The 23,883-nt window shown below is 20.3% G+C and overlaps 7 protein-coding genes across 7 annotated transcripts; 5 read left to right on the plus strand and 2 right to left on the minus strand.

The window, feature by feature from the left end:
- Positions 1–715: 715 nt before the first annotated feature.
- Positions 716–6,415, plus strand: PADL01_0317900 (P-type ATPase, putative; the record flags this gene model as incomplete). Its single annotated transcript, XM_028684758.1, has 1 exon — positions 716–6,415. One exon carries the CDS (start codon positions 716–718, stop codon positions 6,413–6,415), a length of 5,700 nt encoding a protein of 1,899 aa, XP_028536593.1.
- A 997-nt stretch (positions 6,416–7,412) lies between these two features.
- Positions 7,413–7,736, minus strand: PADL01_0318000 (E3 ubiquitin-protein ligase RBX1, putative; the record flags this gene model as incomplete). The annotated part of the gene is made up of 1 exon (XM_028684769.1): positions 7,413–7,736. The coding sequence occupies one exon, from the start codon at positions 7,734–7,736 to the stop codon at positions 7,413–7,415; it is 324 nt and encodes a 107-aa protein (XP_028536594.1).
- A 909-nt stretch (positions 7,737–8,645) lies between these two features.
- PADL01_0318100 (endonuclease/exonuclease/phosphatase family protein, putative) lies at positions 8,646–11,357 on the minus strand (the record flags this gene model as incomplete). The annotated part of the gene is made up of 1 exon (XM_028684781.1): positions 8,646–11,357. The coding sequence occupies one exon, from the start codon at positions 11,355–11,357 to the stop codon at positions 8,646–8,648; it is 2,712 nt and encodes a 903-aa protein (XP_028536595.1).
- Positions 11,358–12,307: 950 nt separating this feature from the next.
- PADL01_0318200 (ubiquitin-conjugating enzyme, putative) lies at positions 12,308–12,905 on the plus strand (the record flags this gene model as incomplete). Its single annotated transcript, XM_028684792.1, has 2 exons — positions 12,308–12,733; positions 12,849–12,905. The coding sequence occupies 2 exons, from the start codon at positions 12,308–12,310 to the stop codon at positions 12,903–12,905; spliced, it is 483 nt and encodes a 160-aa protein (XP_028536596.1).
- A 2,114-nt stretch (positions 12,906–15,019) lies between these two features.
- PADL01_0318300 (kinesin-8, putative) lies at positions 15,020–19,175 on the plus strand (the record flags this gene model as incomplete). Its single annotated transcript, XM_028684803.1, is given in 2 exon segments — positions 15,020–15,076; positions 15,093–19,175. The coding sequence occupies 2 exon segments, from the start codon at positions 15,020–15,022 to the stop codon at positions 19,173–19,175; spliced, it is 4,140 nt and encodes a 1,379-aa protein (XP_028536597.1).
- A 1,419-nt stretch (positions 19,176–20,594) lies between these two features.
- PADL01_0318400 (RNA-binding protein, putative) lies at positions 20,595–21,853 on the plus strand (the record flags this gene model as incomplete). The annotated part of the gene is made up of 4 exons (XM_028684814.1): positions 20,595–20,715; positions 20,809–20,907; positions 21,053–21,207; positions 21,323–21,853. 4 exons carry the CDS (start codon positions 20,595–20,597, stop codon positions 21,851–21,853), a joined length of 906 nt encoding a protein of 301 aa, XP_028536598.1.
- Positions 21,854–22,785: 932 nt separating this feature from the next.
- On the plus strand, positions 22,786–23,540 carry PADL01_0318500 (elongation factor 1 (EF-1), putative; the record flags this gene model as incomplete). The annotated part of the gene is made up of 3 exons (XM_028684825.1): positions 22,786–22,913; positions 23,034–23,184; positions 23,349–23,540. The coding sequence occupies 3 exons, from the start codon at positions 22,786–22,788 to the stop codon at positions 23,538–23,540; spliced, it is 471 nt and encodes a 156-aa protein (XP_028536599.1).
- Positions 23,541–23,883: the final 343 nt, after the last annotated feature.

Consider the following 23,883-nt stretch of genomic DNA (forward strand, 5'->3'; position numbering starts at 1 on the left):
TGAATGTACATATTATATTTATATTTTATTTTATTATATTTTATTATATTTTATTTTAATTCATTTATATTTTATTTTTCTCGTTCATTTACCAAATGTTGTGGTTATGACTTGAACTTTTATAAGTCTATTTGTAAAATTTTTGTTTATGTATCATTTTATTATTTTATTTTTCTAATAAATAACAACTGTGCATACATAAATATTTTACTTCTTGGTCTCTTTTTATATGACTTGAAATAATTTATTTTTGAAAACATAAATAAATAATATAAAGTGTGTATAAATATAAATATATATAATATATATAAATATATATATTGATTTGTTATTTTATTTTTTAACAGCTCTCTTATTGATTTTGTTATTTAACCATAAATATTATTATCATTTTAATATGAGTGTAGATAATTTTATCATGTTTGAACACTTTTATGAATAATTGTCTTTTATAAAAAAAAAAAAAAAAATTAAAAACAGGGGCATAATTAATTTAAAAGAAAATACATACATATATATATATATATATATATATTTTAACATTTAAGGACAAGAAAAAAGCAACATAAGAATTTCGCGATGTATTAAAAAGAATTATATATTGTATACATATGTTTTAATTTTCATTTTAATTTATTATTATTATTATATATTTATTTATTTTTTTTTTTTTTTTGATACTTATGAATGCACATAAATCCACTATCAGCTGATAATGAAAATATTAGAATGGATATCCTGTACTATCAAAGGAAAACATAATGAGAATAAAATATATTTAATATCTAATTTTGAATTTAATAAAGATGATAATGAATATTATATAAAGAATGCTCAAAACAAGATCGAGGAGGAAGATTTGAATATAGATATAATATATGGGAAGAAACATAAAAATGAAATAAGAACAGCTAAATATAAATTATATAGCTTTTTGCCTTTGATTGTATTTTTTCAATTTTTAAGATTAGGAAATTTATATTTTTTATCAATATCAATGTTACAATTAATACCTGAAATAACAGACTCCAAAGGAATGCCAACTTATTTAATACCCTTAGTTTTTATAATAGTAGTGGCAATGATTAAAGAATTTTTTGAAGACTGGCAAAGACACAAATCTGATAATGAAGAAAATAGTAAGAAAACTATGGTTTTTGAACAAGGAGAATTAAAAGAAAAAAAATGGGCAGATGTTAAAGATGGTGATGTTGTAAAAATTTTCTCATATGAATATTTCCCTGCTGATTTGATTGTATTAAATTGTTCTAATAAAAAAGGAATTGTAAACATTGAAACCAAAAATGTAGATGGTGAATCTAATGTTAAACAAAAATATTGTTTACCAGATATATCTAAATATTTTAGTGATGATAAAAGTGCAGGATTCTGTAGAATAGAATTAATAAGTGAAAGACCTAATGATAATATTTTTGATTATAAAGGATATATGATATTACCTCCTTTACAATATAAAAATATGAAGAATGGAAAACTTGTTCATTTTTATAATACACATTATAAAATGGATGATAATAAAGATGACCACGATGAAAAAGGAATAGGAATCTTTATTAATGAAAATAATAAATATGATAATAATGAAAAACATATTTCATATAATGCAAATGAACAACATAATTTTTCAGACATGACAAAGAATGATCATAATATATATGATGACCATCATCAAAATGGTAGCCATGATAATAATGATGATAATAATTTTGATAATAATAATAATAATAATTGTTTTTCTTTGGATGACATCAAGAAACAGGTGCAAAAAGAAGAAACAGTAGATAAAAAAAAATCCTTTTTTACTATAAATAATAAAAAAAAGGTATACGACACATCTAGTAGTAATAATGACCAAATAACACATATTAATAATGATGTTATTAGTGAGAATAAACCAGAAAGGAGAAGAAGAACTTTGTACAGCAAATTAACATTTAATAAGTCATTTTTTAATAACAAAAATGAGAACGAGAAATTAAATAAAAGGAATTCAACACTATCATCAATTGGTAATAATAATAATAAAAATAATAATAATGATGATGATAATATTCATAATGGAGCATATGATGAAGAAGAACAAAAACTAAAAAAAGAAAAAATTTTTTTTAAAGAACATAAAAGAGATCAGAAACTTGTTCAAATAACAATAGATAATTTAGTACTTAGAGGAACATCTTTAGTAAATACAAAATGGATTTATGGTTTAGTAATTAATACAGGAAATCGTACAAAGTTAATGAAAAATGCTTCTACAAAATCAAGACAAAAATGGTCAAGATTAGAATTTGTATATGGAAATCATGTTATTGTATTAATTATATGTCAAGTGTTTATATCTTTAATAGTAGCTATAGCAGGTGTATTATGGATGAGAAGAAAGGGATATAATTTGTGGTATTTAAATTTAGATCAAACATCTGATAGTTTAAAAACATTTTTTATAACTATAGGATCTATGATTTTATTATTTGGTTCTTTTATACCAGTAGATTTATTATTAATATGGGAGGTGGTTAGATTATTACAAGGATATTTAATAAATTGGGATAATGATATGTATAGCGAAAAAACTGGTAGACATGCATTAAGTAAAGCTGGACAATTATTAGAAGAAATGGGGAATGTTACTCATATATATTCGGACAAAACAGGAACATTAACACAAAATGTTATGCAGCTACAAAATATTGGTTTGGGAAATAAGGGAACATATGGTTTTTATGATTTCAGTAATATAAAGGAAAATATTGCAAAGAGCAGACATTGGGGTAGTCAAGATCCTATGGACCCTGTTTTTGAAGATTACGATAATGAAGAAAATGGACATGGACACCTAAATGATGAGAACAAAAATGATGATGGTACAAATGATAGTGATGACAACAACAATAATAATGATGATGAAAATGACGATGAAGATGTTGATCGTGATAAAGATCATGATATTGATCGATATAAAGATCATGATATTGATCGTGATAAAGATAATGATATTTATCGTAATAAAGATAATGATATTGATCGTGATAAAGATAATGACATTCATCGTCATAAAGATAATGATATTCATCGTGAACATAATGTTCATAACCATCATTATGACAATTATGATAATTATTACCTTAATAATTATCAACGCCAAAACCAAGTAAAAAATAAACCATACAACGATGATGAAACAAATTTTTATAGAAATAATAATTTGAATAAAGAAAAGACAAGAAGAAGCCATACATTTTTGAATCCTTTAAATTGGTCAAATACTTCATTAAATACAAAAATGAAAAAGAAAAAGAGTCTATTTTATAATAAAAATAGCTTAGCTAATTATGAAAGCTTACTAAATAGTACTTATACTGAAGATGATTTTATTAGGGGTGAAAATGAATTTGTTTTTTTTAATAGATTATTATTTGTTAATAAAATATATAGCATTCGCCATGATGTTCAAGATCAAATATATTTTTTATTATTAGTTTTAAGCTTATGCCATAGTGCTATGATAAGAAATGTAGATATAGATGAAATGGATAATAATGAAGATGATAATAACAATAATGAAAAATTAAAAATATATGATAAAGAAACTGATATGGCTTATACATACATTACACAAACACAACCACAATATGATGCAAGTTCTCCAGATGAATTAGCTTTAATAAGTACATCTTTATATTTAGGATGTGAGTTTGTAAACAGACCTAATTTAACTACTATAGAAATAGAATTATCATCTACATTTGCTCAAAGATTTATATTAGGTGAAAAAAAATTCGAAAAATTTTTAGAAAAAAAAAAATTTTATGAAAAAGAATTTGATACATATTTCCCTGATGTAATTGGGTGTTTTGGAAAGGATAAAAAAAAAGAGAGTATTAAAATAAATGAGAATATAAACAAAGGTAATACAAAAGATGATTATATGAATAACTTTCATATGTCTATACCAATAAAAAATATCTTTGGTTCTAATAAAATTCAATATAAAGAAGAAATTAAATCTGAAGAGAAAATTATTAAAAAAGTTGTACCCATTTTATCATTTGAAATATTAGATGTATTCGCATTTGATAATGTAAGGAAAAGAATGTCATTAATTGTTAAAAATGAAAAAAAAGAAATCTTTATGTTAGTAAAAGGAGCTGATACAAGTGTGTTAAAATTAGCATCAAAAAATCAAGAAAATGTTGTAGATCACGTAGAGCATCAATTACATGCATTTGCAACATCAGGTTTAAGAACGTTAGTTTTAGGATATAAACATTTGACAGAAAATGAATTTACTGATATGTATCGCAATCATATAGATGCTAGAAAAAAATCAGAAACAGATAAAGAAGAATATTTACAAGAATTTTATGAAGAAGCTGAGAATAATTTAATTATTATTGGATGTACAGGTATTGATGATAAGTTGCAAGATGATGTCCCTCAAGTAATACAAGATTTAAGAGATGCAGGTATGACAATATGTGTATTAACAGGAGATAAATTAGAAACAGCTATTAATATTGGACATTCAATAAATATATTAAATAAACAAACATATAATGCTATATTTACAGAAACTGACCCAGCTTTATTATTAGAACAGATAAATATTCATGAGAAGAATACAAATGCAGCAAATCTTTTAAATGTAGATCATGGTACGAAATGGTGGAATAGTGTAAATTGGGAAAATTTAAATTTAGATTTAAGATCAGAAACAATATTAAATTTTATGAAATCTAATTTTCATGGTTCTATAAAAAAGAGTATTATATCATCAAATATGTTTAATATGAAAAATAATAATTCTTTTCCAAGTTTAGCTAGACAAGATAAAGTATTCAACTCTTTTTTAGAATCAAGTGAATCATTTTGTCATAATAATGAATTGGATAAAACGAAAGGAAAAGAACAAGTACATTATTCACAATTTTCTATAACAATAACAGGTGAGGCATTAGATGTTATAATGAAAGATAAAATTTTAAAAATCAAATTCTATACATTAGCTAGAAGTGCATCTACATTAATTGCTTGTCGAGTAACACCTAAACAAAAATCATTATTAGTTAAAGAAAATTCTGCTTTTAATCCTCGCGGTACATCATTAGCTATAGGTGATGGTGCAAATGATGTTGGCATGATTTTAATGGCTAATGTTGGTGTTGGTATTGCAGGAAAGGAAGGTTTACAAGCTGCTCGTTCTTCTGATTTTACTATCAGTGAATTTAAATATTTAAAAAAATTATTATTTGTACATGGTAGAGAATCATTAAGAAGAAATTCTTTTTTAGTATATTTTTGTATATTTCGTAATGTTAGTTTTTGTTTATGTTCAATGATATTAATATTTTGGACAGGTTATAGTGCTATAGATGCATGGAATCCATGGACCAAACAAATTATTAATATAGCTTTCACATCATTACCTGTAATATTTTTTGTTGCTTTAGATAAGCAGTTACCACATAATATCCTTTTAAATAATCCTTTATTATATGAAACATCACCATCAACTTTATGGCCATTTTATTCTAATAGAAAAATGGAATTTTATACTAACAAAGTAAAAAGTTGTTATAAATCATTTTATAAATTTTTTTTTTTCCCTATTCGATATATACCATATATACAAAGATATACAGAAAAAATAAAATCATGGATTGGAAAAAGATCAAAACCAGAAAAATATAGAACTTATGGTACACATTATTTATTTGTTTATTTATTATTTGCAATTTGGCTAGCTACCGTTGAAACGGTTATAATGTTACATTTTTCAACAGGACAAGCATATTCATCTTCTTTAAAAGATAATCATCATGCAGATATAGATTTTAATACCTTTTCACAAATTCTTTATACTCATCATGTAATAGCAGTAAATATAGTAGTAGTACTAATGACTAATACATGGTTTTTTATATCTCATGTAGTGTTATGGGTAGAATTGATAGCAACATTTTTCTTTTGGTTTATAATAAGTAATACTAAATTCTTTTTAGATATTGTAGGAGCAGATGAATTACATGGTACATTTGAAAAAGCACATTCATCTGGTAACTATTATGCTTCATTAATAATTTCTTTATATATATCTATATTACCATTATTAATATTAATGACTTATCAATTTATAAAAAAACCGACTATGGAACAAATAGTGCTCGAGCAATTAAAATTGGGGAAATTTGAAGGATTAAGAAAATACGAAATAAAAAAATTAGCATATATTGATAACCAAAAAAGTTCAAATGAATTTAATCATAAAGGATTTGCTTTTGCAGTAGAGGCGAAAGAGGCTTTTTGGGGATTGGTACAGAAAGCTATCTATAAAATTAAAATGCCTTTACTTAAAGATGAAACTGGAAATATAAAGCACAAAAGAAAATCATAAAAAAAAAAATAAAAAATAAAAAAAATAAAAAAAAATAATGTTTAAAAGGTATATATGTTCAGGGGGAAAAAGTAAATGTGTTAAATTATATGACTAATATTTTGATTATATTATATATATATATATATATATATATGGAAATAGTTTCATCAAAAAAATATTTTATTTTTTATTATTTTTATTTATTATTTATTTTATTTTATTTTCCTTTTCTTTTTTTTTTTTTTTTTGTTATAACTTAAGAATAAGATTTTATTTTTAATAACAATTATTATTAAGACATAATCATTTTTGTAAATATAAAAATAATATTAACATATGAAGAGAAATGATATATATTTTTTATACATATTCCTTTTAAGATATATCTAAATATATCCCACTGGACCCATAAACAAAACAAATTTCAAAGTATATATATATATATATATATATATATATATATATCATATCAAGTAACGTATTTATTTACATTATAATTTAAAATAATGAAGACATTTAAAAAAATATATGAAAATAAAGAACATGAATATATAATCCATACATAGATGATTTATAAAATAAGCATTTTAAAATTTTTTGGTTTCATTCTTCAATCTATTTTGTGACTTCAACATAAATATGTATATATATATTTAATGATTTATACAGTTTTTTTTTTTTTTTTTTTTTCTTCCTTCATTGTTGGTGTATGTATTATAATGATTATTAATATCCTTTTCTTTTATCATTATCCATTTTTGTAATTTTATAATATTTTTTTGTGTTTTATTATGATAATTTCTTAACATAAATATATATATATATATATGTTAATTTACATTTTACAAAAAAAAAAAAAAAAAAAAAACACAAGATTAAAATAGTAAAAAATTAAATATATATAATAAACAAATAAATAAATATATATATATATATATATATATATATATATATATATATATATATATATACATATATATATATAGTACCTCTTTTTACATATATCCATATTTTTTTAATCTGTGGCCTTTTGAAATTCCCAAGTAGTATTATCCAAAGGACATACTTGTCTTGCCTTTATCCATCTTGATATGCAATGAAGATGAAAAGCATGATTACATACCCCCCAAGCAACAGTACAAGCTTCTTTATCAATTTTTTTATCCTTATCACTTTCATGACCTGTTGTTTTAGCTTGACATTCTATACATAAATCCATAATATGATTTCTACATATTGCGCAATTATCTACACTTATATCCCATGACCAAGCTGCTACTGCTGACCATTTATGAATTTTAAATATATCTCTTTCATCATTTGTTATATTATCTGCCATTTTTTTTTTTTTTTTTTTTTAATGCTATTATACTTTTGATTAACTAAGAATGTTTTACGTATAAAGTTAATACATTTAAAAATGAAATAAGGAAATTATATATAATATAAAAAATATTCACATATACATAAAAATAAATAAATGCATATATATATATTATATAATATAAATATTTATTTATATTTGCTCATTTTATTATTCATACAAAATTAATATATTATGTATATATAATTTATTTTGATACTTCAACATTTTTTCCTTTTATATAATTTAAGAAAAAAAAAAAATACAAAAAAAAAAAAAAAAATTAAATATAACCTCCTACAGGGTTCTCTTCCTTAAGTATATTGAATATGTGCATTATAATTTAAACATCGAAAAAAAATACGTCATAATTAAATTATTATTATATTTTAAATGTTAGAGGACCAAAAAAAAATATATATATATAAATATAGGTATTGTACTATTATGTATTTTATATACGATGAATAAAAATTAAACATTTTAAGGAAAAATATAATATATATATATATATATATGTTCAAACATTTTTTATTTATTTATAATAAAAATATATATTTTATATTTAAAAAAATATATACGTATATATAAATGAATTCGTATTTTACTTTTCGGAAGGATTATTATATTAATATTTAGATATTCATAACATATGAAATATTATATGTGTTTTTAATATATATATATTGTTTTAAATTTTTATGGGAACTTAAAAACCAAAAAAAAAAAAAAAAAAAAAAAAAAAAAAAATATATACATATATATAACATATATATATGTAGTAATATATAGTAGTTTTAATAGTTATAGTTTGAGGTATCTTATATAAATTTTTTTTTTTTTTCCTTAATTTGTCTCTAATATTGTTTTTCTTCTTTCAATATATCATAATTCTACCTCAGCAGCTATAGATATGTGATCACTAGGGTTTATAGGAGAAAGAGCACCTTTGTATTTTTGAAAGCATTCTTTATCAATACCCTTTAAGACTTTTTTAACTTTTATATTTGTAGATAAAAATATATAATCAAGAACATCAATAAAGTTGTTATTCCAATTTGTGAATTGGATATCTTGTTTTGTATATGCAGAATATAGAGGTATAAATTTCTTTCTGTCTAAATGTGGTCCTATTATAGATTGTTCATTATTATTTTTGTTTTTTTCTAATTCGAATAGATTTGGATATTTATCTAGATCATCAAATTCTTTTTTAAAAAGTTGTGCATTAAGCCATATTTCTGACGTTGGAGAAATATCTTTTCCTTGCATAAAATGAAATACTTCTGAATCGAAATTTGTATTAAAATCTCCGTTTAATATGACATATATTTCTTTGTCAGGATAAGTTAATTGATATTTGTTTTTTAATGTTTGTAATATGTGTAGAATAGTATATGATTGTAAAGCTCTTATATGTTGTGCTAGACTATGAAAATAGAAATGAGTATTAGATATAAGGAAAATGGAATTTGTATTTTTATGCATATATATTCCTATTTGGAATACTGTTTTAATTTCTTTTATTATATCATCTAATTCCTTTGATAAATTTAAAAAGGTATCATATATGTTTTTTAATTCATCTGTTTTTATAACTTGATTAAATTCATAATTTTTATATTCAATTAATGAAAATTTTTCTTTATTTACAAATAAGGAACATCCATCATTTCCATAATTATTTTTTGGCTTATAATTAGAAAAATAATTTTCATTTAAAAAGGTACAAAATAAATTATTATGTAAATATTCACTTACTTCTTGTAAACTTATAATATCATAATAATTATTAATATCATGTATTAAAAGATGGGATCTATAATTTGTTTTTAAATAACATGGGTCTATATTTTTAAACATATGTTCTAATGCATATTTAGTATTTGTATATATAGGTGCTAAAATATTATATGATAATATACGTATAATATTTTTTTCACAACTATTATTTTTTCTATCATCATTATTAAATTCAGAATATCTATTGTTCTTTATCATCATTTCGTTTTTAAACCTATTTTCATTAACATATACATCATCTGTAACATAAAAATGGAAAGGATTTTCCTTATCATATATAACGAGTTGAAGTTTTTTATTAACATCTTCTTTATTTGGTACATAAAACAGATCCAATGATTTAATTACGTTTTTATCATTTGAATCAATCCAGTAATATATATATTTATTTAAATTATTCATAGGCATATTACAAGGTATAATAGGATGATTATCAAATACATCCATAGATATATATATTTGTTTTAATTCATACAAGTTTTTGAATATTTCTATTTTCATTCCATTTATAACTACATATTTTAATTTATCCATAATATTTGATAATATATTATTTTCATCAATAATATTATTATCAATATCAAGAAAATGAATTGAAGTTTTTTCTTCCTCTTTTGTAGCTAGTTTACATATATTTTCATTAATGTTATCTTTTATATTATTTATTAATTCTCCAGATTTTTCTTCCTTTATTAATATCATTTTATCCTTTCCATTTTGCTCTTTAACTTCACCATGTTGTCTTTTTCTTTTTAGTTTTTTTTTTTCTAATTTTAATAAATTTAATGTCAATCTATTTTTCAAAGAATTGAGTGTTTCCTCTTTTTTTCTTAAAAGCTTTAATTCTTTGTGATCAAAATATAATTCGATATTTAATTCTTCATTTTCTGTGTTATTTATAATAAAAATATTTGATACTTTTTTTGTCTTTATTAACTCTTCAAGAGTAAGAATATTTGCATTCTTATGAGAATCATAATATATAGTATTGCTATCATTATTTTTTGTTTTCATTAATGAAACATTATTCATATTTTTTATATCATTCTGTTGTTCTTTTAATTCTGTACTTTTATTATCTTCTTTTACATCATAAATGTTGATGTTATGTAATATTTTGGAATGTTGCCCCCCCTTTTTTATCTCGTCTTCTTCTTCTTCTTTATTTGGAATAATATTTATTTCCATTTTTTTCTCGTTTAATATTAAATTATTATCTAAGTTACTTTGGCTAGTCGTTTTAAGGGTGGTTGCAACTTCTTTAATATAATTAGTATTTTCTGCGTTAAGCTGGGTAACAAAATAATTCTTCTTTTTACAATAATGAGGCGAAAAATGATACTGATTATTAGTATATAAAATATATTTATTATATTTATTATTATTATTTATTCGATGGGATATAAATGAATGTATAAAAAAGTGCAACGGATCAGATAATTTCTTTTTATTATTATTATTTATATTTGTATCAATATGATTTGTATTATTATATATATTATGAAAAGATGAAGATATGTTTCTTCTTGATTTATCAATAACGCTATTATAATTTATTTTTAAAGGAGAAGAAAAAATGCAAGACTGTGTTTTTTTCCTTTTATTTTTTATAACATTCATATATGGAGGAAATGTATAACTTTTTTTTTCTTTTTCACTAAAATTGAATTTATCATTAAATATGTATTTTATTGTATTATGGTTATTTCTTCTGGTACTAAGCATAATTGCATTATATTCATTCAAAAATATAACTACAACAAAGAGACACTTGTAGAAAATCTGACATTTCATCTATATATATGATGTTATATATGTATATTAAGTGTCATTATTACGTTATATTATATATATATATATATATATATATATATATATATATAATTTTTATTTTTTTTTTTTTTTTATATTTCTCTATTTATTGATATATTTTACTCTTCAGCATTATACATTTTGAATCACGATGTTTTTTTTTTCGTTTTTTTCGTCAATGTTTAAAATAATTATCAGCAAAATATAACTATTTGTTTTTCTTCAATGAAAAAATTAAGTATATATTTAAATATAAATGTAAATTTTTTTTTTTTTTCTTCTTCTTCCCTCCAATTATATTTATAATTATATAGAAATTGTATTTATATATTTAGATATATATATAATATATAATATATGCATTCAAGTACAAAAATATATGTTAAGAAAAAAAAAAAAAAAAGATTCCTTCTTTTTAAATCCTCAAATGGGCATATAATAATATATGAACAGTAATATAATAGCAGTTAAATATAATATCTGGGAAGGAATGAATATTTTTTATAATAAACATAAACAAAGCAGGTTCCGATTTCAAATATAAAATAAATATAAGATTTATAATATATTTATGAGTATATGAAAATATATATAAGTATTAAAACAAAATTGTGATGAACAGAAAAATATAAAATATAAAAATTTGGTAAAATTATAAGAATTATATGTAAAATAATATATATATATTATATATATATAAATTTATAAATATTTAAAATAATCCTTAGAAGAAAATATATACATATATATATATTTTTTTTTTTTATTTTGTAAAGGAACACAACAACGTTTCAAAAATGATATGTATATAATTAAAATATACAACAGAGGAAACATATTGATGAAAAAATAAAAATTGTTGACTTATATTTTCTTATTATTTTCTTAATTTTTTATGTAATAAATTAATATAAAAAAAAAAAAAATACATCATGTCAACATTTGCAAGAAGAAGAATCATTCAAGATTTGAATAAAATAAACAAAGAAAAAAATAAAAGTTTTGAAGCTTCACCATTTGCTGATAATATTATGTATTGTCATGCAATTATAAGAGGACCAGATGATACTATATGGGAGTGTGGAATATTTCATTTGATAATTCATTTTTCTGAAGAATATCCCGTATCACCTCCAAAATTAAAATTTCTATCTAAAATATATCATCCTAATATATATACAGATGGAAATATATGTTTAGATATTTTACAAAATCAATGGAGTCCTATATATGATATTACGTCTATACTTACATCAATTCAATCTTTGTTAAATGACCCCAATACATCTTCCCCTGCTAATCCGGAAGCAGCGCGAATATTTATTAATAATAGAAATTTATATAACAAGAAAGTATTAGTAAGGAACCCAAATAGAAAATATAGCAAGATTATTTTCTTAATTTAATATTATATATAAATATAAATAAATATATATATATATATATATATATATATATTTTTATTTTTTTTAGATGTGTGTTGAGGATAGCTGGGAAATGCCCAAATTTAATATAAATACTTATAGTTGAAATAGAAGTACTTATTTATTTGAGACAACCCTAATTTTAATATTTTTTTAATTTATTTACATGTAATAAAAAAATATATGTATTTGAATTGTACATATGTTATTCATATGTAGTAGACTTATCATAATTTTTTCTTTTTTTTTTCTTTTTTAGTGATTCATATAAATATAAAATTTATTTTGATTTTTTTTTTTTTTTTTTTTTTTTTTTTTGTTAAAATTGTTAGAAATATCATTATTTTATTCCTACATATTGAGGATGTAATTAATGTTGAAAAAAATATCTAAAAATATAATATGTATGATAAATATCCTACTTGTAATGATATAATAATATATAAAGTTGTTATATATAAGATAAAATTATTATCCCATATATATATATGAATATATTTATAAATTTGATGAAATACATTATTTCCTATTTTTACCAGACAGTCATCATGTTTTTATGAAATATAAAAAAGATATATATATATTTATTCTTGCAATTATACATTATCGATTATTTATTTTTTTTTTTAATTCTTTTTTTTTGAACTATATAATTATTTCTTTTTAACAAAAATAAATTCTTAATATAAACCAAAATAATATGTTAAAATGTATAGTATATATATATATATATATATATATGCTTATTTATATAGACAAGGAAATATGAGAATTTTTTTTTTTTTTCTTTTTCTCAATAAATATGTAAGAATAGAAAGTCTATAAATAATAGTATATACATTTATTATAAATTACACATATAAAAAAAAAAAAAAAATAATAAAAAATAAAATAAAAATAATTATTATAAATACCAGTGCACACATTTCTACGCAAAGTAGAAATACATTATGTTTAAATAAAACATTTTTTAATATATTCATATAAATAATAACATGTATATATTTTTTTATTTTATTTTTGAATTTATGCTTTATATTTGTCAATATAGAGATACCATGATGCATAAGGCATATTTATATTTTCATTTTCTTTTCTCCAAAAAAGTGGGAAGAATTTTTTTTTTTTAAATATATAAATATGAATCTTTACATATATTATATATATATATATATATATATATATATATATTAAGGTATGAAATACCTGTCTAGAATAATCGAATGGTTATATGAGATATAATTATATAAATATATAAATATATATAAATATATATATATATATATAAATGATACATATGTAGAAGGTAAAAAACTCTAAGTCATTACACATATATATATATTTTTTACTTTTTTTAAAATCCTTATTAAGAATTATATTAATATGTATCTCCTCCTATTTATTTTCTTTTAAAGATTTGTTTATATGTTTTCATCTTATTTATTATTTTTAATATTATTAATTATGTATTGTTAATATATAAATGTTTCAATAATTATAAATATCTATATTTAAGTGGAATTCCTTTTTTCTATATTTGTTTTTATATAGGATGAATAAATTTGGAAACTTTGATTTTTTGACATAAAGAAATATGATATTATATATTGAAAAATATATATATATATGTAAAATATCTGTAGGACGTAATTTTTTTTTTTTTTTTTTCTTTTTCTTTTTCTTTTTCTTTTTCTTTTCTCTTCTTGTTTCTTGAAATCATATATTTATTTTTTTATAAAACGTTTTTTTTTTCTTTAAGTTAATCCTTTTTACTTTATATTGTATATATTTGTATCATAGTTAATACATTTAAAGAATAATATGAACATATTTTGCTTATATTTTTTTTTTTTTTTTTTTTTTGTAAAAATATAAAAATATATATGTTTTATATTTATAATTTTTTTCGTTTAAATTATATTTTTTTTTTTTATTTATTTATTTTTTTTTTTTTTTTTTTTGTGTTAATTTTCCAAGGACAGCTTATTTTGGGTATTATAGTATTTTTTAATATATATTAAATATATATATTTACATATATGTATATATTCAAATGTGCATGTAAAAAACAAAACAAAACACAATATTAAAGTACGCACAAGTATAAATATACATATGTATATATATATATATATATATATATATATATATGTATGTAGCGCCAGTTAACTTGTTATTAAGGAAAGCAAAAATGCTTATGCACTTATATAATATATGTATATGTATGTATGTATACATATGAGTACAAATGAGTTTAATAATTTATTAAAAAAAAAAAATGCATAGACCAATTTGTAATAAAGTTAAATTGAATAATAATGATGAGAATAATAAGGTAAATGATATATGTATTTATAATAGGGATTTTCCTCATAATATAAATAAAAATAATATTACGATAAATAATAATAATACAAATAATAATAATAATATAAAAAAAAAGAATAATAATTTTTTATGTGCACAAAATAAGAAAGGTGATAAGAATATTATATGGATACGTAATAAAGAAAGAAAATCCATTATAAAAAAAAAAAAAATAAGTAATGATACCACAAAATATATAAATAATAATATTAAAAAAAAATCCATTAGTTGTACTGAGAAAGCAAATTGTGTAATTAAACATAATTCTTTTATTAATAAAACCAAAAAATTTGGAAGAATAATTAAGGAATACGAGCCAATAAAAAGTTCAAAAAATATAACAAATATTCCTCATATGAGAAAAACAAAAAATTTGAATGATCCATTTTTCTTAAATAATTATTATTATAATAAAGAAGAAAACAATCCAATCATTATTTGTAGTGATGAACAAGAAAGAAAAACTAAGATATATAGTACCAATCATCATACAAATAATATATTAAATTATAATGATCACACATTAAAATTATTTTGTAATATTACTGAGAACAATAAAGCTATTTTACATACAAATAAAAGTCATTTGCCAAAAAATAATATTTTAATGCCATCATATATGCAAAAAAAAGGTACACACATTAGAGAGACTATTAAAAATGGGTATCCAAATATAAAGGGTGAGTCTAATACCAGTGGGGATCATATAACAAATAGTGAGCATATTATAAATGGACAATATGATGCATTAAAAAATATGTCTTTAAACAATTATGATCATCAGCATAATAATATTATGAACAATATGCCTAATAAATCTAACAAAAACAAATTATCCGTACTGAACAATAATATTAATATTAATAATAATATTAATAATAATAATAATAATAATCAGGATGTGATTGAAAATATGAATGAATATCCAATTACTTCAAAAAATATCTATGACAGTATATATATACCCCAAATAAATATAAAAAATATTATAAACTCAGAAGAAATTAATAGTAATAATAGTAATAATAATAATAATAATATTAATATTCATAATAACAATATGTATAGTAATCCAACAAGTAGTGTTACTTCCAAGAAGAATGAAAATAACAATTTGATCAATACATTGAATGCTTACTCAAATGTCAAAGTTGCTGTTCGTATAAAACCTATAGGAGAATCTGAAGAAAATATTGTATCCATTTTTAATAATAATTATGTTTTGATAGAGAAAGAAAATGAGAAAGAATGTTATTTACTGTCTCAAAAAAAGAAACAGTCAACATATGTGTTTGATGCCGTTTTTGATGTTAATGCTACACAAGAAGAAGTGTTTTTTCAAACAGCTAAGCCATTAATACCTCATGTTTTTAAAGGTATAAATTGTACTGTTTTTGCATATGGTGCTACAGGATCAGGAAAAACATATACTATGCTTGATGATAAAAATCAAAATGGTATTGTACAATTATCTTTATTAGAATTATTTAATATAATAAATGAAAAGAAATGTAGAAATATAAAAGTACTTATGAGTTTTTTAGAAGTATATAATGAAACAATTCGAGATTTATTAGGAAAAGAAAAAAATAAAACTTTAGAAGTTCAAGAAGATGTTGCTGAAGTTAAAGTTAGTAATCTGTGTGAAATAGAAGTAAAGAATTATGAACAAGCTATGTTATTAATAAATGAAGGTGTCAAAAATAGGAAAATGTCACCTACGAGAGCAAATAAAGTATCTAGTAGATCTCATGCTATTTTACAAATTTATGTTTATAATGAAATTTTAGATGATGATATGAATACTATAAGTTATAAAGCCAAATTATGTTTTGTAGATTTAGCAGGTTCTGAAAGAGCTAGTGCAACATCAAATAAAGGAGAAAGATTCAAAGAAGGATCTTATATTAATCAATCCTTATTAGCATTAGCTAACTGTATTAATTCTTTAGCATCTAATAGGAATATATCCAAAGTAAGAGTTAAATATAGAGATAGTAAATTAACACATTTATTAAAAAATTCTCTTGAAGGTAATTGTCTAGTTGTTATGATTGCTAATATTAACCCTTCTAGAACATCATTTCAAGAATCTAATAATACTCTTAAATATGCTTTCCGTGCTAGAAATATTAAATTATGTGCTACAGTACAAACAAATGATAATAAAGAAAGTGATATAGAAAAAATTTTAAAAAAAAATGAAAATTTACAAAAAGAATATGATATCTTATTAGGAAAATATACTAATTTGAAAGAGTTCTTTGTCATTATGAATGTTATAATTCAATTATATAAAAAACAAATTTCATGTTATAAATTAATAGAAAACATATCTGATAATATGTCCTCCATGGAATTAAAACAAGATATTACTATGTATGATCAACTTATCAAAATGAAATTTGATGAATATAGAAAGAAAGTGGATTCATTGAAAGATTCATATCATGAGGAAAAAGAGTTTCTTAATAATTTATTTGATACCTTTCTTGAAAAAAACTTAAATTATCTTATTAATAGTAAAAATGGTTATGTTGGAGTGAATGGCAATGAGAGCAATAAAACGTTGCTGGAGGAAATGATTTTTTTTAAGCACAATGAGAATAAAGTGAATGAAAATTTATTAGTCAATGAAAATGTTGTGAATGAAAATAATGTGGTGAACGAAAATGTTGTGGTGAACGAAAATGTTGTGGTGAACGAAAATGTTGTGGTGAACGAAAATGTTGTGGTGAATGAAAATGTTGTGGTGAACGAAAATGTTGTGGTGAATGAAAATAATGTGTTGAATGAAAATATTATGGTGAACAAAAATGTTGACGTTGATGAAAATATTATGGTGAACAAAAATGTTGACGTTGATGAAAATATTATAGTGAACAAAAATGTTGATGTTGATGAAAATATTATAGTGAACAAAAATGTTGATGTGGATAAAAATACTATGGTGAACAAAAATGTTGATGTGGATGAAAAGTATAAGGTGGGATTATCCGCCGAAGGTAAGACTGAATATCATAACAAAAATAATGAGGAAAATAATAAGATCGATATAGGAGATAATGATAAGGATGCTATTAATGATAACCATAATAATAACAATGGCATTGATAATAATGATGATGAATATCAAAGTGCAAACTCACCAGTTGAATCTGAAATTGTAAAAAAAGAAAAGAAAAAAAAAATTCCAATAAATATTGAAACATATAAAAAAATAACTATTAAATGCACAAGATTTCAAGTAAATAAAATACCAAGTGATATTAATATTGCAGGAATATTAAACAAAGAAGATGTATCAAATAAAAATATGGAAAAAAATAATTTTGAAAAAAAAGATGAATATAACCCATTCCATAATAATCTAACAAATATGCAAAATTCTATATTATATAATATCATTAATAGCAATGTAGAAAACTCACCACATTCTCCTAGAGTAAGAAAAAATGTTGCAAAAATGTTATTAAAGGGGAATTTAAATACAGCTAATTTTTTAATGGATAACAATACAATCAAAAATATGAACACCAATAAAATTTCAAATAAACATAATATAAAAAATAATAACATACTCAATAATGAAAATGGAAAGATAAATGACAAGTCGAGCAAGTACAAAAATGAAAACAACACCACCACCAACAACAACAACAACAACAATAATAATAATAATAATAATAGTAGTAGTAGTAGTAGTAGTAGTAAGGTAGACGGGATAAATATATTAAACACTTCAAATACGAATGAACCTTTACATAAATCCAATGACGTATACCCATTAAATATAAATGATGCAAATAAAATGACGATCCATAAAAATGATATGGAAAAAAATGATATTCATTTGACTAATATAGATACCATAAGTAAAAGTCATAATACAGACTTATTAAAAGAAAATAAAAGGAAATTAGAAAATTTTCAAGAAAATATAAAACATGAACATAAGGATGAAGCTTCTTTATATGTAAAGAAAAAAAAAATTAAAAAGAAAATGTAAAAATTAAAAAAAAAAGAAAACAAAATAAAATATAAGAAAAAGTTTTCTTTTTAAATATTATGAACAAATGGTTCATTATATATATGTATATATATATATATATATATATTTATATATCCTTTTTCACAAAATGATTATCAAGGTGAAACTGTGCAATATATTTTAACTTAAGTTAATGAACAAATTATTTACTTATTTATATCTATATATATATATTTTTTATTTTTGTTGATTAATTTATGAATATATATATATATATATATTATATATATTTTTTTTTTTTCTGATGAATATACACAAAAAAAATATATATTATTTTCATTATATTATATATATATATATATATAATATAATATGTATATATAAGTGTATATATTTTATTCTTATTTTTTTTTCCTAAATATGATCTTAAGAAAAAATAAAATGAATAATTCTATACAAAATTATTAAAAAAAATGATAACTAAAAGACAGAGAAAAGGAAAATAATTACAATACTTTGTAAAAGCTTTTCTTTTTATATATTTCTTTTTATTCTCACGTATAATACATGATACATATGCATACTCCCATTAGTAGTTTAATACATGTATTTTTTTTTGAGACTTATATATCTCATTTAATAATTCTCTGTCTAATGAATACATTAAAGTATGATTGTACATTTTATTATATTATATTATATATATGTTTTGTTATTTTATAAACCTATTTTTTTTTTTCTTTCTTTTTTTTTTTATATTAGAAACGAATTAAAACTCATATAAAATTCAATAATTCCGTCAATAGATATAACTTTTTAAGGAATTCTTTAAATATATATATATATATATATATATATATATATGTATGTATTGACCATAGGAAGATATTTTATTTTATATTATAATTTTATTGCATATTTATATATTATATTTTTTCTTGAGACGAAAATTATTATAATTTATTTAATATTTTATAGATTCCCTTTTGTTATTTTTATTTTTACAATTATATAAATTACTGAAGGAAGATATATTTTATATATATTATAAATCATCTGCGCATTTATAATATTATTTGTTATATTAACCTTTTATACAATAAATAAATTACACGGCAACATAATAAAATACATACATAAAATAATATATATGTTGCATATATGTTTTTATACTTAGAATATATAATTTTCTTTTTAAGTTTATATAAATTACAAAAGTTCCGAAATATTTTATTAGGAAATTTTATATATATTTATAATAAAAGATGATCATATAAATATATACATAGATATATATATATATATATATATATATAATTTATCATATTTTATAATTTTTTTTTTTTTTTTTTTTTTTTTTCTTACATGAATTAACAAAAAAAAAAAAAGATATAATATGAAAAAAAAGAAAACAGTTGTTGATAATAAAAACTAATTATGGGATTATTTGATAAAATAAGGAATATTGAAAAGTTAAATGAAGCAGAATTAAAAAATATTGGAAATAATGATAGTTCTTGGCACGATCAATATAGAGATTCGAGTTACATTTATATAGGTACAAACATAAAATGTGGATATAGGAAAATATATATATATTTATAATATATATGTTTTTTTTTTTTTTTTTTTTTTTTTTTTTTTTTTTTAGGAAACTTAGATAATAGATTAACAGAAGGAGATATTGTTATAGTTTTTTCTCAGTATGGGGAACCAATAGATGTTAATTTAGTGCGTGATAACGAAACAGGTATACTTCCAAAAAAATAAAAAATAATAAAAAAAAAAAAAAATAAATAAAATAAAATAATGACATAAAAAGGAGTAACTAATGAATATAAATATATTATATATATATATATATATATATATATATATATTTTTTTTTGGTTTAGGAAAATCAAAGGGATATTGTTTTTTATCTTATGCTGACCAGAGAAGTACTATTTTGGCTGTAGATAATTTCAATGGTTATAAACTTTTAGAAAGACCACTTGTAGTTGATCATATATTAAATTATAGGTTGCCCAAAAAATATTTGAAGGACGAGGTAAGGATATAAATGGATATACAATTGTATGTATATATATATATATATATATATATATATATATATTTATATGTTTATATATTTACATTGATTTCCCCTTTTAATACAACTGTAGGATAAAAACGAATACAAACCAACCGGTGCCGAAGGACAAGGTATAGGTGTTTATAACGTAGTTGAAAGTGAGATAAAATTATCAAAAATTTTTGATAAAATAAAGAATAAATCAAATGAAGAGAAGAAAAAGAAATTATTAGATGAAGATGAATTATGGGCATTAAATTTTGAAAAATCCATAAAAAAGGATATTATTAGTCCTATAGGACATGATGAAAAATCACGACATAATGAAGGAATGAAAGAAGAAGAAGAAGATTATGATGATGATGATTCTGTTGATATTAAATATAAGAGACATAAAGAGGAAAGAAAATCCTTGACCACAAAAAAATATGATAAGAAAGAGAAGCATAAAAAAAAGAGTGATCATAAAGATAAACATAGGAGAAGAGAAAGTCATTCAAGACATAGGGAAAAAGATATAAATAAAAAATCGCATAAACGTAGGCATAAGCATAGGCATACTTATGATAAGTATAGTAGTAAGAGCAGAAGTTATAATACTTCATCAAGTACTGACAGATGAAAAGGGGAAAAATGAAATATATATATATATATATATATATATATATATATATATGTATTTTATTCATTTATTTATTTTTATATTGTTGCTTCATATATTATATTCCCTCAAATTTTATAACAATAACATATATTTAATTATAATATTGTTTATTGATCCATTTGTGTTTACACAACAAAGTGTTGTATTATATTTATTTAATAATATATAATATTTATACACTTCTTTTGTTATCTAATATATATATACATATATATATATTTTTTTCCTGTTATAAAATAAATGATAAAATTTTTATGTATAAAATATTATTAAATTATTTTTTTTAATATATGAAATTAGAAAATATAATAATTTTTTTTTTTTTTTTTTTATTAAAAATATATTTATATATATATATATATATTATTATGTATATGTAAAATATTTCATAGGAATTTATTTAATTATATTCTTATGAGAGAAAAACATACTAATACAATTATATCCTTATTATCATTATTATTTTTTTATGAGTATAAGAATATACATACGACTAGTTAAAAAAAAATATCTTTATATATCATATATATATATAATATATTATGTTTATATATATAGTATAGTATTTCAAGTATACTAAAAATATAAAAATGTATAAAAAATATCATATTTATTTTGATTTTTTATTTTTATTCTTATTTTGATATTGACGTATATACGTTGCTCAATCCTTTTAGAAACATAATTTTTTAATTATTTAGCGTATTATATATTATATATTTAAAAATATAAAAAAAATATATTAATATTCTTTGTAAAGCTTTATTTTATAATTTCTTTTACTTTAAAGGTCTCCATTTCCTTTTACTAATTTCACCATAAATAGTAGGATATATATTATATATTAATAAAAATCTTTTTGTTTAAATAATATTATAAAAAAAAAAAAAATGGCAAATACTTATGATGAATTATATGTACCTTTAAGTTATTATATTCTACAAAATGAGGGAGGAAATACCAGTAATGTCGATCAAGTTAATAATAAGAAACCAAAAAAGAAGGAAGTTATTAATAAGTAAATATAAAATAATGAAAAGAAAATAATATATATTTATAGTATATAAATATATACATATGTATATATATATATATATATATATATTAACCTGTTTATGTATTTCTTTTAATATTGTAGGTCATCCCTAATTATTGATATAAAACCCTATGGTGAAAATACAGATCTTGATGAGGTGTTAAATCTTGTAAAAAATATAACAATGGAAGGATTAACATGGGGAAAAGCTCATAAGAAAACACCCTTTGCCTTTGGACTTTTCAAATTACAAGTAAATAAAAGAATATGAAACGATATATAACACAAATATATATATATATATATATATATATATATATATATATATGTTGTTTGTATAATTTTTATTTATTGTTCTTATATTTCTGACATATATTTTTATCATTGAATTTTATTTTTTTTTTTCTTTGCCTCCAGGTATCTTGTGTTATAGTAGACGATTTAGTTAATACGGATGAACTTATAGAAACCATTGAAAACCTTGGATTAGATAATGAACAATTACAGAAGAAGAAACAAATGGATGACGATGAGGAAAATTTCGATGAAGAAGATGAAATTGAAGGATTAGTTCAATCTGCTGAAATCATATCCTTTAATAAATTGTAAATATATACATATCTATGTATGTATTGAAGAATTTAATTTTATAAATTATTAAGAAGATAATGTTTTTTATTTTATTATATATATTCAATTTACTTTTTTATTTCATTGTATTTAAAAAAACATTGAAACATCGTAATTACATAAATATGTATATAATATTTTATATAGTGCATTTGCACATTGTATATAAAAAAATAAATAAATAAATAAAACCTAAAGGTCGTTAAACTTTATTTCTTGTTATATTTTATTCAAAGGGACAATATATGATATATTTATAATTAAAAAAAATATATATATATAAAAATAAAAGAATAAGGAAGAACAAAAAAGTGTTGAATAT

This window comes from Plasmodium sp. gorilla clade G2 (genome assembly GCF_900097015.1).
Source record: "Plasmodium sp. gorilla clade G2 genome assembly, chromosome: 3".
NCBI lineage: Eukaryota > Apicomplexa > Aconoidasida > Haemosporida > Plasmodiidae > Plasmodium > Plasmodium adleri (nom. inval.).